Source organism: Tenrec ecaudatus, chromosome 15 (genome assembly GCF_050624435.1).
Source record: "Tenrec ecaudatus isolate mTenEca1 chromosome 15, mTenEca1.hap1, whole genome shotgun sequence".
Classification (NCBI taxonomy): Eukaryota; Metazoa; Chordata; class Mammalia; order Afrosoricida; family Tenrecidae; genus Tenrec; species Tenrec ecaudatus.
The window spans coordinates 15,079,718-15,095,092 of record NC_134544.1 but is presented as its reverse complement, the minus strand read 5'-3'; the positions used below and the strand labels follow the sequence as shown (position 1 = coordinate 15,095,092).

The following is a 15,375-nucleotide window of genomic DNA, read 5'->3' as shown; positions in this document are numbered from 1 at the left end:
GCAGAGGTTGTACACTGGTGCATATAGGAGCTGGGGGCACAGGGAATCCAGGGTGGATGATACCTTCAAGACCAGGGATGTGAGGGGCAATACTGGGAGGGTAGAGGGTGAGTGGGTTGGAAAGGGGGAACCAATTACAAAGATCTACATGTGACCTCCTCCCTGGGGATGGGCAACAGAAAAGGGGGTGAAGGGAGATGTTGGATAGGGCCAGATATGACAAAATAATAATTTATAAGTTATCAAGGGCTCATGGGGGGGGGAGTGGGGAGGGAGGGGAAAAAGAGGACTTGATGCAAAGGGCTTAAGTGGAGAGCAAATGCTTTGAAAATGATGAGGGCAAAGAATGTACAGATGTGCTTTATACAATTGATGTATGTATATGTATGGATTGTGATAAGAGTTGTATAAGTCCCTAATAAAATGTTAAAAAAAATACAGTCTACAGCACCATAATAACAACTAACAGGCCAAATGGCATGAATTAAATCCTGTTGCTGAGGGATAAGGCAATTGTTAGTCTTTCAAGTCACTCCAAAGGGAGCTTCTCTCTTCCAAAAGGCGGTTGGTTTAAAACTACTTCAAATTACAGCAGTGGTGTACCTACAGTCATTGACCCAAGAGTGCTGAAGCACGGAACGAAATGACTTTAAAGATAACATCATTTCCCTACCCCTCTCTCTACAAATCCTTATATTTTAATACAGAGTCATTAAAGCAAGTGGTTGTGAGAGGCCATGTCTTGATTTAGTGGCTTTAGGATATAGTACAGCCTTACAATCTCTCCTCCCCTACCAACATGCTTATGTCCCCAAGACCAGGTCATGGTGTGAAAACTGGCATTATGAAAAATGCAGAATTTTTTTTTGTTCTGTCTTCAGATCAACCATTTTTCTGGGCATTGATTGTGGATCCAAATAAAATGAAATTCATCACAGCATCAGCACTTTCTCTGGTTATCAAGATGTTCTCTATTGGTTTATTTGTGAAGATTTTCATTTTCTCCACATTCAGATATAATCCGTACTGAAGGGCGTCGTCTTTGACCTTCATCGGTAGATTGCCTTCATTTTCAGCAGGACAGACTGTGTTATTTGCATACTGTAGCTTATGTATCAATTTGCCTCCAATCCTGCGATTGCATTCTTCCTCACACAGACCAGCTTCTTGGATCGTCTGTGCAGCATACAAAGTGAATACGACGATGGAGGGTGCCAGCCTGGTGCACTCTTTCCCCAAATCTCAACTGCACGGTATCTCTTTGGTCTATTCAAATGACCGTCTTGAGTTCCAATGTACAGGTTCTGCTTGAACACAGTTAAGTTCTCTGGAATTCCTTTTTTTTTTCTGAATCCCTATTGTAATATTGCCCATAACTTGTCCTGGAATACCTAACTTTCCTAACATTCTCCATAATTAGAGACACTGCACACTTGAGTACATTGCACAGCATACCCCTGTATTAGGCTGTTCTCTAGAGAAGCAAAACTGGTGACATTTACACATGTATGTATATAGAAAGATTTATATCGAGAAATGACTCATACATTGCAGAAATGGAATCCAAGCCAGTTCAAGTCTATGGGGCAGATGGTAAGCAGGAGGCTTCTCCTAACTTGAACCAAGAAGTAGGCAGATGAAAACCACAAGCGAGACCAATGAACCCAACGTTGGCTGTCAAGTAGCATGGCAGGAAGTCTACGAATCCCATGCAGGATCCAGATCCATAAGCCGTGAAGCTTCCCATGACGCCTTTCTTCCAATTGTCTCAAGCCTTACCTAACCACGGGGGCTATATTCTACTACAGTTGTTGGCTACTCACAGAATGGATTATGTTATTCTAGATCTCATTGTGGAATAGAGTACATTGTGTTAGATTCCATCATGGAGAATTTCCACCAAACTACTGAGAACCCTGGCCCAGTCACATTGACACAAAACCTAAGTATGACACACTGGTAAACATCTTTTTGATATTTTCTGCTTTCAGCAAAGATTCATCTAAGATCTTCAGTGATATCCCTTCATTCCACATTTTCTTTTTAGTCAGATTGAATTTCTGGTAGCTGCAATTGTTTTAAAAATTTCCTCAGCAAAATTTTGCTAGCATGTGATATTAATGCTATTGTCAGATAATCTCCACATCTATTTGATTGTCTTTCTTTGACGTGGACCCAATTCGCTTCCAGACATTGGCCAGGCCTTCCCGATCTCCTGACAGGGACGCATGGGCCACGTCTACCATTGCATGCACTTGTTGGAGCATCTCAATTGATTCAAGGAAGTCACCATCCCACCACCGAGGAGAAAATCAACTTATTTTATAAACAGCTCACTTTCCTTTAGTCAATTCCCTCTCACAGCGACCCTGTACACACTAGGCTGCTAACTGCTGCAAGGTCAGCAGTTCAAAACTACCAGCTATGCCACAGGGGAAAGATGAAGCGTTCTACTCCAGTAAACAGTTACAGTCTCAGAAACCTGCAGGGGCAGGTCTATCCTGTCCTTTGATATTGAGATTCAATATCAAAGAATGTAAAGATAACCAGTGTTTAAATATGCTACTACTTTGAAACACATAATACGTCTTTAGGAAACTATATTCTATAACCTAGTGATATACATGTAAGCATCCCTCGGTGATTTCAATTATGATGTTGACCACGAATGCACCATGGACCACCGGAAGAATGAACAGATCTTTGTTGAAAGAAGTACAATGGGACTGCTCCTTAGGAACATGTCCTTTGGACGTGTCACCAGAAAAAAAACAATTGCTAGGGTGGCAAACTTAGTAAAACAGAGGATCAGTGGGAAGAGCCTCAACGAGACGTGTTCGACAAGGGCTACAATAGGCTCCCACCTAGGAGCAACTGTGAAGATGCCACAGGACGAGGGAGTGCTTCGTTCTGCTGCTGCTGCTGTGAATTGGAACCCACTCATTGACACCAAACCATAATAGCAATGATTCTTTTAAAGGTTCATTAAAATATTTCAATAATCCTACTCAGAAAATGGAAGCATTTCAATAAAGCAATGAAATAAAATAAGGAACACTGTGTGTATGCTTTTACTGATGTTAAGAAGGAGTATACTTTTATTGTACAATGCCTCCCATCCTCCCCCCCCCCCAAAAAAGTTATCTAATTCTGGCTGTGAATAGGAATTACTTGAGAAGCTTTAAAAAATAGAATTTCTGGACCCTACTCAAATGTGTAGTCAAAATGCCCAGCGGTGAGCCGCTCCAGGAATAGTATTTTTAACAAGGCCTTCAGATGACTCTCAAGTCCTGGTGGCATAGTGGTTACAAGTTGGGCTGTGATCTATAAGGTCTGTAGTTTGAAACCACCAGGACCTTCTCAGGAGAAACACGGGATTTTTTTATATCCAGATAGAGTTATGGTCTCAGAAACCCACAAGAACAGTCCTACCCTCTCCTCTAGTGTCGCCACAAGTCAGAATTGACTCCATAGCAGTGCATTTAGATGATGCTCCTGCAACTGACATACAAGAAGTCATTTCAGAAGAATTTATATCACGTGATTAATTAAAAAATCTTCTCTCTTATAAAAATGAAAAGGCATATCTTTCAAAAACGTATCATCAAATTTCTGGGCCAACACTTTCTGAGGGTGCTTGATCCCAGCTCCCCAAGCGACTAAAGGAGTGAGAGTCTCTGAAGGATGGCCAGCCCCGTGGGAACCTGCAGAGAAGACACCGAGGGGAAACAGACGGGTGTCAAAATGAACAGATAGTAAATATTCACTTTTAGGAGTTTGAAATTGGCTAACTCTGGCCACCACACTTCCAAAGGCTTACAACTGAGAGAAACCATGAGCCCGAAAATAATCCCAGAGTGTGATCGGTTCATTGTGCCAACTGGTCCCGACAGTCCAAGTAAGTGGATGAACTTCCAGCATATTAACTATTTCAAGGAAGTGAGTTGAGTTGAGCCCTCTATACTGCTGTATGGACTAGTTAGCCATTACAGTCCCTCTCGCTGTAAACCTATCCAGATATATTCATAAGTGTCCTGGTTTGTTTCTCTAGAGAACCCTGCCAAACACACAAGAGTATCAAACAGGCAAAAACAAGAACAGAACGTCTACCGAGCTCCTGTGCCTGACAAAAGAAAAAGAAGCAGCTTTATGCGTGTTTCTCCTGGTTGGGTGCTGTGATTAACATAACTGCCAAATCCACTTTATGAAGAACATGTGTAACGTGCAAGGAATACGTTTAAAAGTCTTTATTCACATTCCCTGAATACAAACACCATTTTCTCAGAGTTCCCAAGTGGAAACAATCATTTATACTCTTCTAAGGCAAAAAGAGATCATTGCTGAAACATAGAGAACACTGTACAACTTTACTGATGAATATAAAGAGTAGGCATTCTGTACTTGTACATTGGAAATTAAAGATGCAATTTTTAGCAATTACATGTCTATCTTGTTTGTGTTTTTATTACTGATGTTATTGTTTTGAAAATACATAAAAATTGTAGTTGGAAGATATTGTGAAAGTTGGTTAAGAGTTTATAAACTGATTTTAAATTTTAGGTCAGCAAGGAAATAGAAAAGAATAGGTAAGAATTTTTTCTTAAAAGGTAAATTGTAAGAGAACTGTTGTCCTATTAGGTGTGAATATGTACTTCAAAACTATAGTTTTTTTAAGATTATATATTGCTATAAAGTGCCTTGGATATTAGGGAATATGATACTTTAGTAAGCAGTGGGTTGGAAAGGGGGAACCGAATACAAGGATCCACATGTGACCTCCTCCCTGGGAGACGGACGGCAGAGAAGGGGGGAAGGGAGACTCCACATAGGGCAAGATATGACAAAATAACAATCTATAAATTATCAAGGGCTCATGAGGGAGTGGGGAGCAGGGAGGGAGGGGGAAAAAAGAGGACTTGATGCAAAGGGCTTAAGTGGAGACCAAATGCTTTGAAAATGATTAGGGCAAAGAATGTACAGATGTGCTTTATACAACTGATGTATGTATATGTATGGAGTGTGATAAGAGTTGTATGAGCCCCTAATAAAATGTAAAAGAAAAAAATAGTAATAGTTAATCTTAACTTTCTACAAGCAGGCTTGGTAATACTGTGAACTAGGTTTGGGGCTTTGAAGCACAACGGTGGTGGTTTTTCTCTGCAGTCTGCAGAGAAAGATGGGGTTATCTGCCTGGTCCTGTGTCATCCCCACCATTCTTGCTAGGTTTGAGCCCATTGTTGCATTTTACGAGGGTCTTCCTCATTTCCGATGACTGTCACTTTGTCGAGTATGAGGTCCTTCTCTAGGGGCGATCCTATCCGATAACATATCCCAAGTGGATCGGAAAAGTGCTTGCCAATCTCACTTACAGGAAGTACTCCAGAGCTGTTCGTTTTTCAGAGCATGTTCAATATTCTTCTCCAGTACCATAATCCACAGTCATCAATCCTACTCCAGTCTTTCTTGGTCCGTTCCAACTTTCATATGTATAAGGCTATTGAAAATACTGAACTGAGCACATCTTAGTCTTCAAACAGATCTTGTGCAGCAGATTTACTTAGTGTAATACATGATTTGATTTCTTGACTCCTGCTTCCATGAAAAGTGATTATGAATCCAAGCAAAACGAAATCCTTGCCAATTTCAATCATGATAGTGTCAATTGGTCCACTTGTAGCTGTCGTTTTTTCTTTTATGTTGAGGTGTAAGAAGTGCTACAGGTCTTCTTCACTGTCATCAAGCAATAGTGAATCACCTACATATCACAGAACGTTAATAAGCCTTCCTCGCATCCTGATGTCTGGCTGTTCTTCGCACACTCCAGCTTCTTGGATTATTTGCTTAGAATATAGATGGAATAAGAATGGTGAGAAGATCTAGGCTTGATGCATACCTTTTTCTGATTTTAAACCATTTAATATCCCTGTAACAACCTTAGATGTGTATATAATGGTTACGCATTGGGCTGCTAACTGTGAGGTCAGCAGTTTGAAGCTACCAGTCACTCTGCGGGAGACATTTGGAACATTCTACGTCCGCAAAGACTTGCAGTCTCGGACACCGCAGGGCGGTTCTAGCCTGTCCTCCAGGGTCAGGCTGAGTCAGAAATGACTTGATGGTAGGGCGTTTGTTTGTTTGTTTTTAGCATATAAAACAGCACTCATATACATTTAAATATCAGGAATGAAAATGCTAATCCCTTAATTTAAAAGGTGGGCCAAGGACACAAATAAGCAATATAGAGAAAAAATTAAATGTTAGAATGTTCAACTTCCTTGTTAATTAAAATGCAAACTGAAACCAAAAGATGCCTTCTCCCTTAGCCAGTGCATTGTAAAAACAGGGAGCGGGTGCCATGGCCACGGCCAAGAAACCAGGAGCATGAGTGACAGGAAGCTCCCCCAGAGCCTGCCTTGCTCGTGCTCAAAACCAAACCAAATCTGCCAAGTCAGTTGAGACGCATAGTCGTGTCATCAGACTGTCCCACAGGGCTTCCTAGGCCCCAGTCTTGATGGCCATCATTTGTCTGTCCAACATAATATTACTGTGATGTTGGAATTTATGCCGCCGTATTTCAAATATCCTCTGGACACCCACAGTAGACAGGTTTCAGCAGAGCTTCCAGAAGAAGACAAAATGGGCGGAATGAACAGGCAATCGACTTCTAAAACAAAGAGGAAAAGCAGCAGGGAGTTACCTAACGTGGGCCAGAGAGAAGCCCCTCAGCCTGGGGAAGTGCTGCCTCCACAAAGCAGAGCTGGCCTGAATGAGAGGATAGAGCACAGCTTTCAGGATCCTCATTTGCTGTTGTGGTGTTAAGTCAAAATGGGAAGAAACAGCTGCAAACATCCCTAGGCAATCAGAACATGAAACATATGAAGTAGGAATCGAGAAATAAAATTGGAAGTTGTCACAAATGAAACGGAATGTTTAAAGTTATATGTCCTAGGCATCAGTGAGCTGAAACAGACTGGAATTAGCCATTTTTAATTGGACGGTCATATGGACTACCAAGCTATCAATGACAGCTTAAAGAGTAATGGTGTCATAGTCATTGTCAGAAAGAATATTTCAAGATCAGTCCTGAGGTCCAACGCTGCCAGTGTCCAGATGCCTCCAAGGAAGATCAGATAATATAATTCCTACTCAAGTTTATACATCAACCACCAATGCTTAAAATGAAGAGAAATAGATACTTACCAACTTCTGCGGTCGGAAATCGATGAAACGTGTGATCAAGAGGCACTGGTAATTACTAGTGCTTAGAATGAAAGTTGGAAACCATGACAAATGATTGGTAGTTGAGTAAATATGGCCGTGGTGATAGAAAGGACAGCAGAGATTACATGACAGAAGTTTACAAGACCAGCAACTGAAAGCACCTTTTTCTGCAGCGTCAACGGTGAGTATACACAAGAACCTCGCCAAATGGAATACATGGGAGTTAGCTATTTTGTCTTCTGATGTGTGTGTTTGTCTTCTTCTGGAAGCTCTGCTGAAACCTGTCCACTGTGGGTGTCCAGAGGATATTTGAAATACGGCGGCATAAAGTCCAACATCACAGTAATATGATGTTGGACAGACAAATGATGGCCATCAAGACTGGGGCCTAGGAAGCCCTGTGGGACAGTCTGATGACACGACTATGCGTCTCAACTGACTTTGCAGATTTGGTTTGGTTTTGAGCACGAGCAAGGCAGGCTCTGGGGGAGCTTCCTGTCACTCATGCTCCTGGTTTCTTGGCCGTGGCCATGGCACCCGCTCCCTGTTTTTGCAATGCACTGGCTAGAAGGCATCTTTTGGTTTCAGTTTGCATTTTAATTAACAAGGAAGTTGAACATTCTAACGTTTAATTTTTTTCTCTATATTGCTTATTTGTGTCCTTTATTGGCCCTGAAGGAAGGTCCCTGTCTCTTTTCAGCTCTCCTGTGGTAGCTACCTAATTTCATGTCAGCTTGATCAATAGAGTGAAGGAGTGGAGTTTAGTCTGTCAGTCAGTTCACAGCCTGATGATGCCTCATGATGGGCGTGGCCTTCTCATGAGGATTCTGGAAAGTTCCTCTCTTTCTCCCAGGAGGTGGGCCACACTCTCTCTCTGCTTCACCTTCCTGTTGAGGAGACACACTCAGGAGTTGGAGTTGCCAAATGGAGATGCTTCCACTGCCACTGAATCCACAAGACTTTTCACTCACCGGCCTGTGATCTTCCTGCATTCGGCATCATTGTGAGTGGCTATGTGAGTCTGAAGAGGTATTTATGGACTAGTATTGGACAAGGGCTAATATCGGACTTATGGACTTGGTCTGGACTGAGCTAAGATGTTTTCTCAATATGCAATTGCTCTTTGAAATGAATCTCTCTCTTACACACATACGAGTGTCTCTGAATTTGTTTCTCTAGTCAACCCAGCCTAGCATCTCTCCTTATGTGTTGGTCTCAATTGTCCCGTGGCCTAAGAAGTCCTCAGTGCATGGAGGACTCTGGCTTCCAAGGACACACTCCACTACTGGCTCTTTCTTCTTGGTGTTACTAAGGTCCCTGTCATCTCTGCTTGCTTGTTTAATTCCTTTAGTATCTCAAAAGAGACTGACTCAAAATGCAGCCTAATCCTGTAGGCTTCATTCTGTCTTATTGACGTCACTGCCTCACAATCATAAAATGGACTATCTACAACACATAGGACAATCACATCAGATCAGGGTTGATCACATCACATCATGTTGTGGGAGTTGATCACACCATTATATGTTTACCAAACCACTGAAGATTATGGCCCAACCATGTTGACACAGATTTTGAAGGTGGAGGGGGCACGCAACTCAATCCACATTAAATAATTAGAACACAATAGGGGTGGGGGGACCTGATTTTCCAACTAACCTAAAATTCTAGGAAATTCACACCAGCATATTCTTCATTTCCCTCAGAGGAAAGAGTACTTCTGTGTTCAGCAGAAGGGGACTACAGAAGCCCAGAAGCTGGGTGCGTGTGCTGGCAGCAGCTAGAACCAGGGTGGCCTGTCCAGCATGTGTGGAGACACTCAGGAGAGGCTACCACAGCCAGAGCCTGGCCCACGGCAGAGAAGAGGGGACAGGTGTTTGCTCAGGCCAGCAGGCCAGGCATGTCCTAAACCACTTAACCCTCACAAGCTACTCGCTCTGCATGCTCATTCCCCTACATTCATGGTAAACACTTAAAGACAGGCTAACCTGAGTCTGTCATTCCGTGGTCAGAGGTAAAGAGAAATGCGGTTTTCCCATCGTTTTTATAGAAATGCTCAAACATGGACACAATCTCTTTTACTCCAGCATCAACTTTTCTAATCATGTACCTGTATTCACTGTTAGAAAAGAACAGAGGCACAAATTAAATTACACTACTTTAGAAGAATCAGATATATTCAATATGGACTCATTACATTCAAAGGCATTAACTCCTGAAACACTTTCAGATGCGTCTTTGATATTTTCAAGCCAGTGCTCTATGGGTGTTGAAAACAAAAAAGTTATTGCTTCATTTAAAGGAGAAAAATATGCTTTAAATAGCTTTCGGAAATAGGATTAAAGGAAAGCACTGATTAGCAAATGTGGTGGTTTGGGAGTTTGTTTGCTTTGTTTGTTTTTATTTTTCAGTCACAAACATGATCAAACCATTTTTATGTTCATGTTTCCCAGAACATAAACTATATTGCTTTGCCACATCAGTAGGTTAATATTCTTTCTAGTCAGACCTGTTTTCTCCTTAAATTGTTTGTGCTGTAAAGCAAAATGGAAGTTTAGAGAAAATTACATTTACGCTTTCTGTATAATTGAACAAGATTGGCCTGGAACAAATTCCACCAGGGAGTTCTGTTAATGAGGTACTTAGTCACTCCTAACACGAGAAGCTCTGCACCCCAATAGGCCGTGCTGTTATAGTGAGGGTGATCTACACTATTCCCAATAAAGACAAATGTATCAAATGGACCGCTTCTCGTTTTGGGCCTTAGTCAAAGAGGTATTTACTGCTACGGGTAAGGAGTAACACTAATATACGGTGTCTGAAGTAGCCCCAGTGGCTCCGTGGTGAAGGGCTTGGCTACTAACCAAAAGGCTGGTAGTTAGAACCCACCCAACCGCATCTACTCCCATAAAGGTTTAAAGCCCAGGAACCCTAAGTGGAACTTCCACTCAGTCTTACAGAATCATTATGAGTCGAGGGTAGGGGGAAGGTGGGGGGAGCAAGGGGAACTGATGGCAATGATGGACTTATAACCCCTTCCACCAGGGGATGAATAACAGAAACATAGGCAAAGGGAGACAGCAGATGATGTAAGATATGAAAGTATAGTTTATAATTTATCAAGAGTTCACAAGGGTGGGAGGGAGGGAAAAGGGAGTTGATACCAGGGGCTTAAATAGAAATAAAATGTTTTGAAAATGATGAGGGCAACATATGTACAAATGTGCTTAATACAATTGAAATATGGATTGTGTAAGAGCTGTAAGAGCCCCCAATAAAATGATTTATTTTAAAAAAAGAATTACTATGAGTCAAAGTCAATTTAAAGACATACAGCTAAAATATGGTTATTAAAAACTGTATGCAAATATTTGCTAGATATAAATACTTGTGAAAGGGAGCACAGAAGGAATATCCAACCACATTTTATGACATAAAGTTTCAAAATAAACCCCACTGTTACCAAGTCAATTCAACTCATAGTGACCCTACATATGGTTTTCAGGACTGTAAATCTTTTCCAGAAAACACACCCTATCATCCGACTCCCACAAAATGACTGAGGGGTTTGAACTGCCAACCTTGCAGTAAAGTCGCCCAACATCTAATCCAGAGGGCCACCTAGATAGTACCATGAAAATGCTTTTCATTTCAAGGCTTGCTAAAAACATTTCTAATATGCATACTTTTGCGGCTTAATAAATGAAGTATATGAACACAATAGAAATTTTACTTATAATTAGCATGTACTGTCTCAAACATATAAGATTTTAATTATTATATAATATTACTATTAGGTAATATTACACAATAATATCATTGACATAACTGATCACTAAACCCCAATCTAAATATATGACAGTAATTAATCATTGAATTCAATTGTTATGATCTCAAAGAAGGTATAATTGATATTTTTAGAAGTTCATAGACATATGTTCCCTTCAAGATACCAAGTTGAATATAGCATTATAATTACCTTGACGATGGTAGATAAGCATTTCCAATGGTGTCTACATCTACTAAGTGCAAGAAAAAAGCTATTTCTCTTCATTTACTTTAGAAAACAAAGACTGGTTGTTTTGGGCAGCATGAAAAAAGTCCTATGTAAAAATTATTTTTAAAAATTAGTACATTTATGTTGTTAAATAACAATACTGATAAAAACTTAATTAAAGTTGTACATAACTATATAATGAAATTAGATTGTTAAATTTTTATTATTCATTATTATTAAAATCAGGACCTACTGAACAACTTGCTCACTTTTTAGACATCTGTGCTCAGATAAGCAAGTTCAGTGTTATTATTAGGCCAAACCAGAAAAAGAGGTATAGAAAAGAGATCTTGATCTTATAAAGATCTATAACATTGCTCACTGTGTATCTAAATTCATAAAATTCAGCAGGATTAAGGAGTATTTTGGCAAAAGTCAAAAAAATAGTGATAATAGTAAGAATACATTTTCCTTTAAAATATATTCAAAACTAGATCACTTCCCATTGGTCCACCTGCTTCTATCCAAATCCAACCATAACTGTGAATAACCTCTCCTTTCCTTTGCTCCAGCTTTACTTTCTTCTTCCCTTTGTGTGACAGGAAAATGCATATGTAATGAACTATCACTTAAAAACAATTACATTGACTTCTTAATGATAAACTAGCACAAAGCCTTTCCAAAACAAATGGCTCACTCTGTACTCTTAAATGTAAGAAGCTATAAGCAAATACTTATGAGGGGTATGTCAAATTAATTCAAATTAAGTCACCATCCATGCCAAGATATTATTATTCATACATATGTCTCCAATTGTAAAAGAGTTAACATTTATCAGCAAAACACATTTATCTTTCCAACAAAAATCACAAGTAAAGGGTGGGGTGGGGGCGGGGTAAAAAAAATCACAAGTATTCATTTTATATATGTATGTATATATACAATTTGTTTGTCAGAACAATTGAACTTAATTTATCATTTGCTCTACAACTGGTAAAAGTATTCAGCTATGAAAAAAAATACTGCCTTTTTTGGGGGGCTGTGGTATTTGGGAAGCTGTGAACTGCTAATGCAGAGCTCGAACTTTCTCTGTCTGGTTCCTGTGACCTGAAAAAGGTTGACCTATTGGTCATAAGAGGGGAAATGCACCCCTACCTTCTCTCCTCCAACGGGACGAGTTCTTGCGCTCATCTGCTCCCACTTTTACTGTCACCTTTGCATTTAAAGGCACCCATCAATGTCTGCACCCAATAAATCCTGATTATGCACCACGGCGCACAAGCCAGCCATTCTGTCGTCGATCAGGTTGCTACACGTAGGAGCTGATTCAACAGCACCCAGCAAAAGCAGCATACATCATGGGAGCCTGCTTCCAGCCCCTTTTCCTTGAGTACAAACCCTGACTTGGTGGGATAGAGAAGTGCTCCGACTTAGGGCCTCCAATGTCCCATCTGCTATGGCAGCTTGATGTACCCTTTATGGACGTGATGGTAGCCACAGGGGTTAGCATCAAGTGTTTCCAGCAAAAGGGATATAGGGGCTTGTAACTCAGAAAACGAGGGGGAGAATGTTTGTACAACTCAAAGGATGTCATCAGAGTCACTAAGAGGTACATTTAGAAACTGTTGAATTAGTGTTTGTTCCATGGGTATAATCTCAATAACAAAATCAATAATATTTAGAAAAGGAAAAAAAGCATATGGAGCCAAGTGTCTTTGAACAAATATGATTCGGGAGAAGAGGAATGTCCTTTTCTGACTCTTCAAACCGTTACCCTAAAACATCAAAATAATGGCTGGGACTCCAGGACCATCTTGGATCACAGAACAACCCTGAAGGGCAAACTCATGCTCTGAGAACAGAAGAGAAAGGTAGGTGGCTGGGGTAGTCTCTTTACAGAGACAGAAGTAGGTTTTTAAGTTATATCTACTACACAGAGCCAAACTTAATCTAAATTGATGTGTCTCCATGTACCGTTCAATTACTCAGGACAGCTTAGAACTAACGATAGCAAAAGTCAGTATCATTACTTACAACATGTAAATAGGTTTGGATCAATTGGCATCAACAATGACAGTATAGCACACTGAAGTATCATCATAAGGGTTATCATTCAATCTATGCCCCCACCATATTTTACAAAGTCGTGGACAAATTACTTACAGTGACTTTATACAATAAGCTATATGACTTTATACCAAAAAAAAAAAAGACTTGGGGGGGGGGTTCTCTTATTAGAAACAGGTATTTTCAAGGATGTTTTTAAATATGTAGCTTTACAACATTTAGTGTTATAAACGGCAGCTTCTCAGAACTCAATATTTTCAAAACATTTTGCTTTCAAATCAGAGACCATCACCAAGTAGGAAAAATAACCACGATAATGATGTTGATGCGCTGATCAGTTTCCTGCACTTCCAAGTTACAAACACGCCATGGGCAAGTAACCCCAGCAGAGAGCTCACCTTCACATCCTCAAAGACCCAGGTATCCAGCTCGGTTTGGCTGTTGGCGCTCAAACCCTCCTTTTCCGTGTCATAACTATGCACATACACATGGCCTTGACTAGCACCTGGAAAGGAGATGTGGGGGAACATTTGAAGTATTCTAAGTCGTCAAGGGATCTGAGATAGTTATTTGAGGATTTTGTGAACAGCCAGAATGATCCACAGAGCACTTTGTGTTTGGGGCGGGGGGGGACTCACAGACATGCCCTTGCTGCTGCCCCACAGGGAGCTGTGCAGCGCAGCAGGTGCTGTCATCGTCCCAGGAACAGACTATCTTTAGTTCATTGACCAGGCAAAGCCATGCGCTGGCAAGGGACATCAAGTATGTCTCCCTCTAAAGACTGATTGATGGCATCCGTGACACTGAGGTATGCGTTGGACAGCTAACTCCAAGGTCAGCAGTTCAAACCCACTCCATTCTCCACTGCAGAAAGATGAGGCTTCCGGCTCCACTGAAGACTTAGAACTTCCGAAACCCTAGGTAGCAATGTTTCTCAAAGTGGGTGATACCGCCACCTGGGGGATGGGGCGGGTTCTGGAAGTATCCAAGAGGAGTGTGCTTGCCTTGGGCACAATTGGAGGGCTTTGAATAAAAAGAAGGGGGTTGTAAGAAGCATAAACCATTCAGACTCGTTTCACCTGTTTTCTAAAAAGGGAGCAATAAGCCAAATAAGTTTTGGAACCTCTGCGGTATGTAGGGTCCTTAAGAATCAGAATCACCTTGATGGAATTTGTGCTTATTCCAAACCAAACTCACTACACATAGAGTCAGTACCAGCTCATAGACTCCCTATTTAGGATATCAAAATCTAAACTAGAAGTTATTTGGTTGACTAAATTTCCTAAAGCAAGAAGAAAACTCAAATGTTTCATTCCTCTTGTTCATAGACTATGCATATTTTCCTTAACAGAGAATAACAGCTATCAGTTATTATCACAAGCCACTGAGTCATTCCAACTCGTAAGCAATCCTAAAGGACAGAGTACAACTGCTCCCAGGGGTGCCCCAGGCTGTCAATCCTTACGGAAGCAGGCTGCCACATCTGACTCCCACTGAGGGGCTGGTGGGTTGGAACCACTAACCTTTTGGATAGCAGCTGAGTGTTTTAACCACTGTGCCACCAGGGATCATAAACTGTTGGAAAGGGCCAGTACACATATTAATCTAACATATTTACATGACATTATTAAGTATCTACTAACTGTAATGAGTTTCTCAGACAGATAGGCATTTGCAGCAGAAAGGCAGCGAAAGAGAGAAGTGAGGATAGTCAGTCCAAAGTCCAGCTCAGTTCAGAGCGCCGCCCCACCGCTGGGCCATTCACCTTCACATTTCCCCCAAGACCTGAGCGGGTTTGTGGTTGCCAGGAGAAATGGAACGTGCCTAATGGCTTATCGCTGATTCACATAGAGGTCCTGCCCCATCCATCAGCTGTACCAAGATATAAAATGGGTGGTTTGGCAAGCCATAGCAACATGACACCCCCCACACATCAGCATCCATCACCCACAAAGCTAACCAACCTGCTTTCCCAAAGAAAAGCCATATCCATAGCAGCCGGTTTGAAGTGTCTTGGTCTTCACAGAGTAATAGCTCTCTATGATTACCAGACATGAAATTCTGGATATATATTTGGCCATCAGGATATA

General features: G+C 41.1%; 1 protein-coding gene across 1 annotated transcript in view; it reads right to left on the bottom strand.

The window, feature by feature from the left end:
- Window positions 1-15,375, bottom strand: part of PIGN (phosphatidylinositol glycan anchor biosynthesis class N) — an 84,969-nt gene that overhangs the window by 59,948 nt on the left and 9,646 nt on the right. The window contains 5 exon segments of the mRNA XM_075533215.1: window positions 3,590-3,704; window positions 9,210-9,340; window positions 11,201-11,264; window positions 11,267-11,324; window positions 13,684-13,790. Of these exon segments, the coding sequence (XP_075389330.1) occupies window positions 3,590-3,704; window positions 9,210-9,340; window positions 11,201-11,264; window positions 11,267-11,324; window positions 13,684-13,790 (475 nt within the window).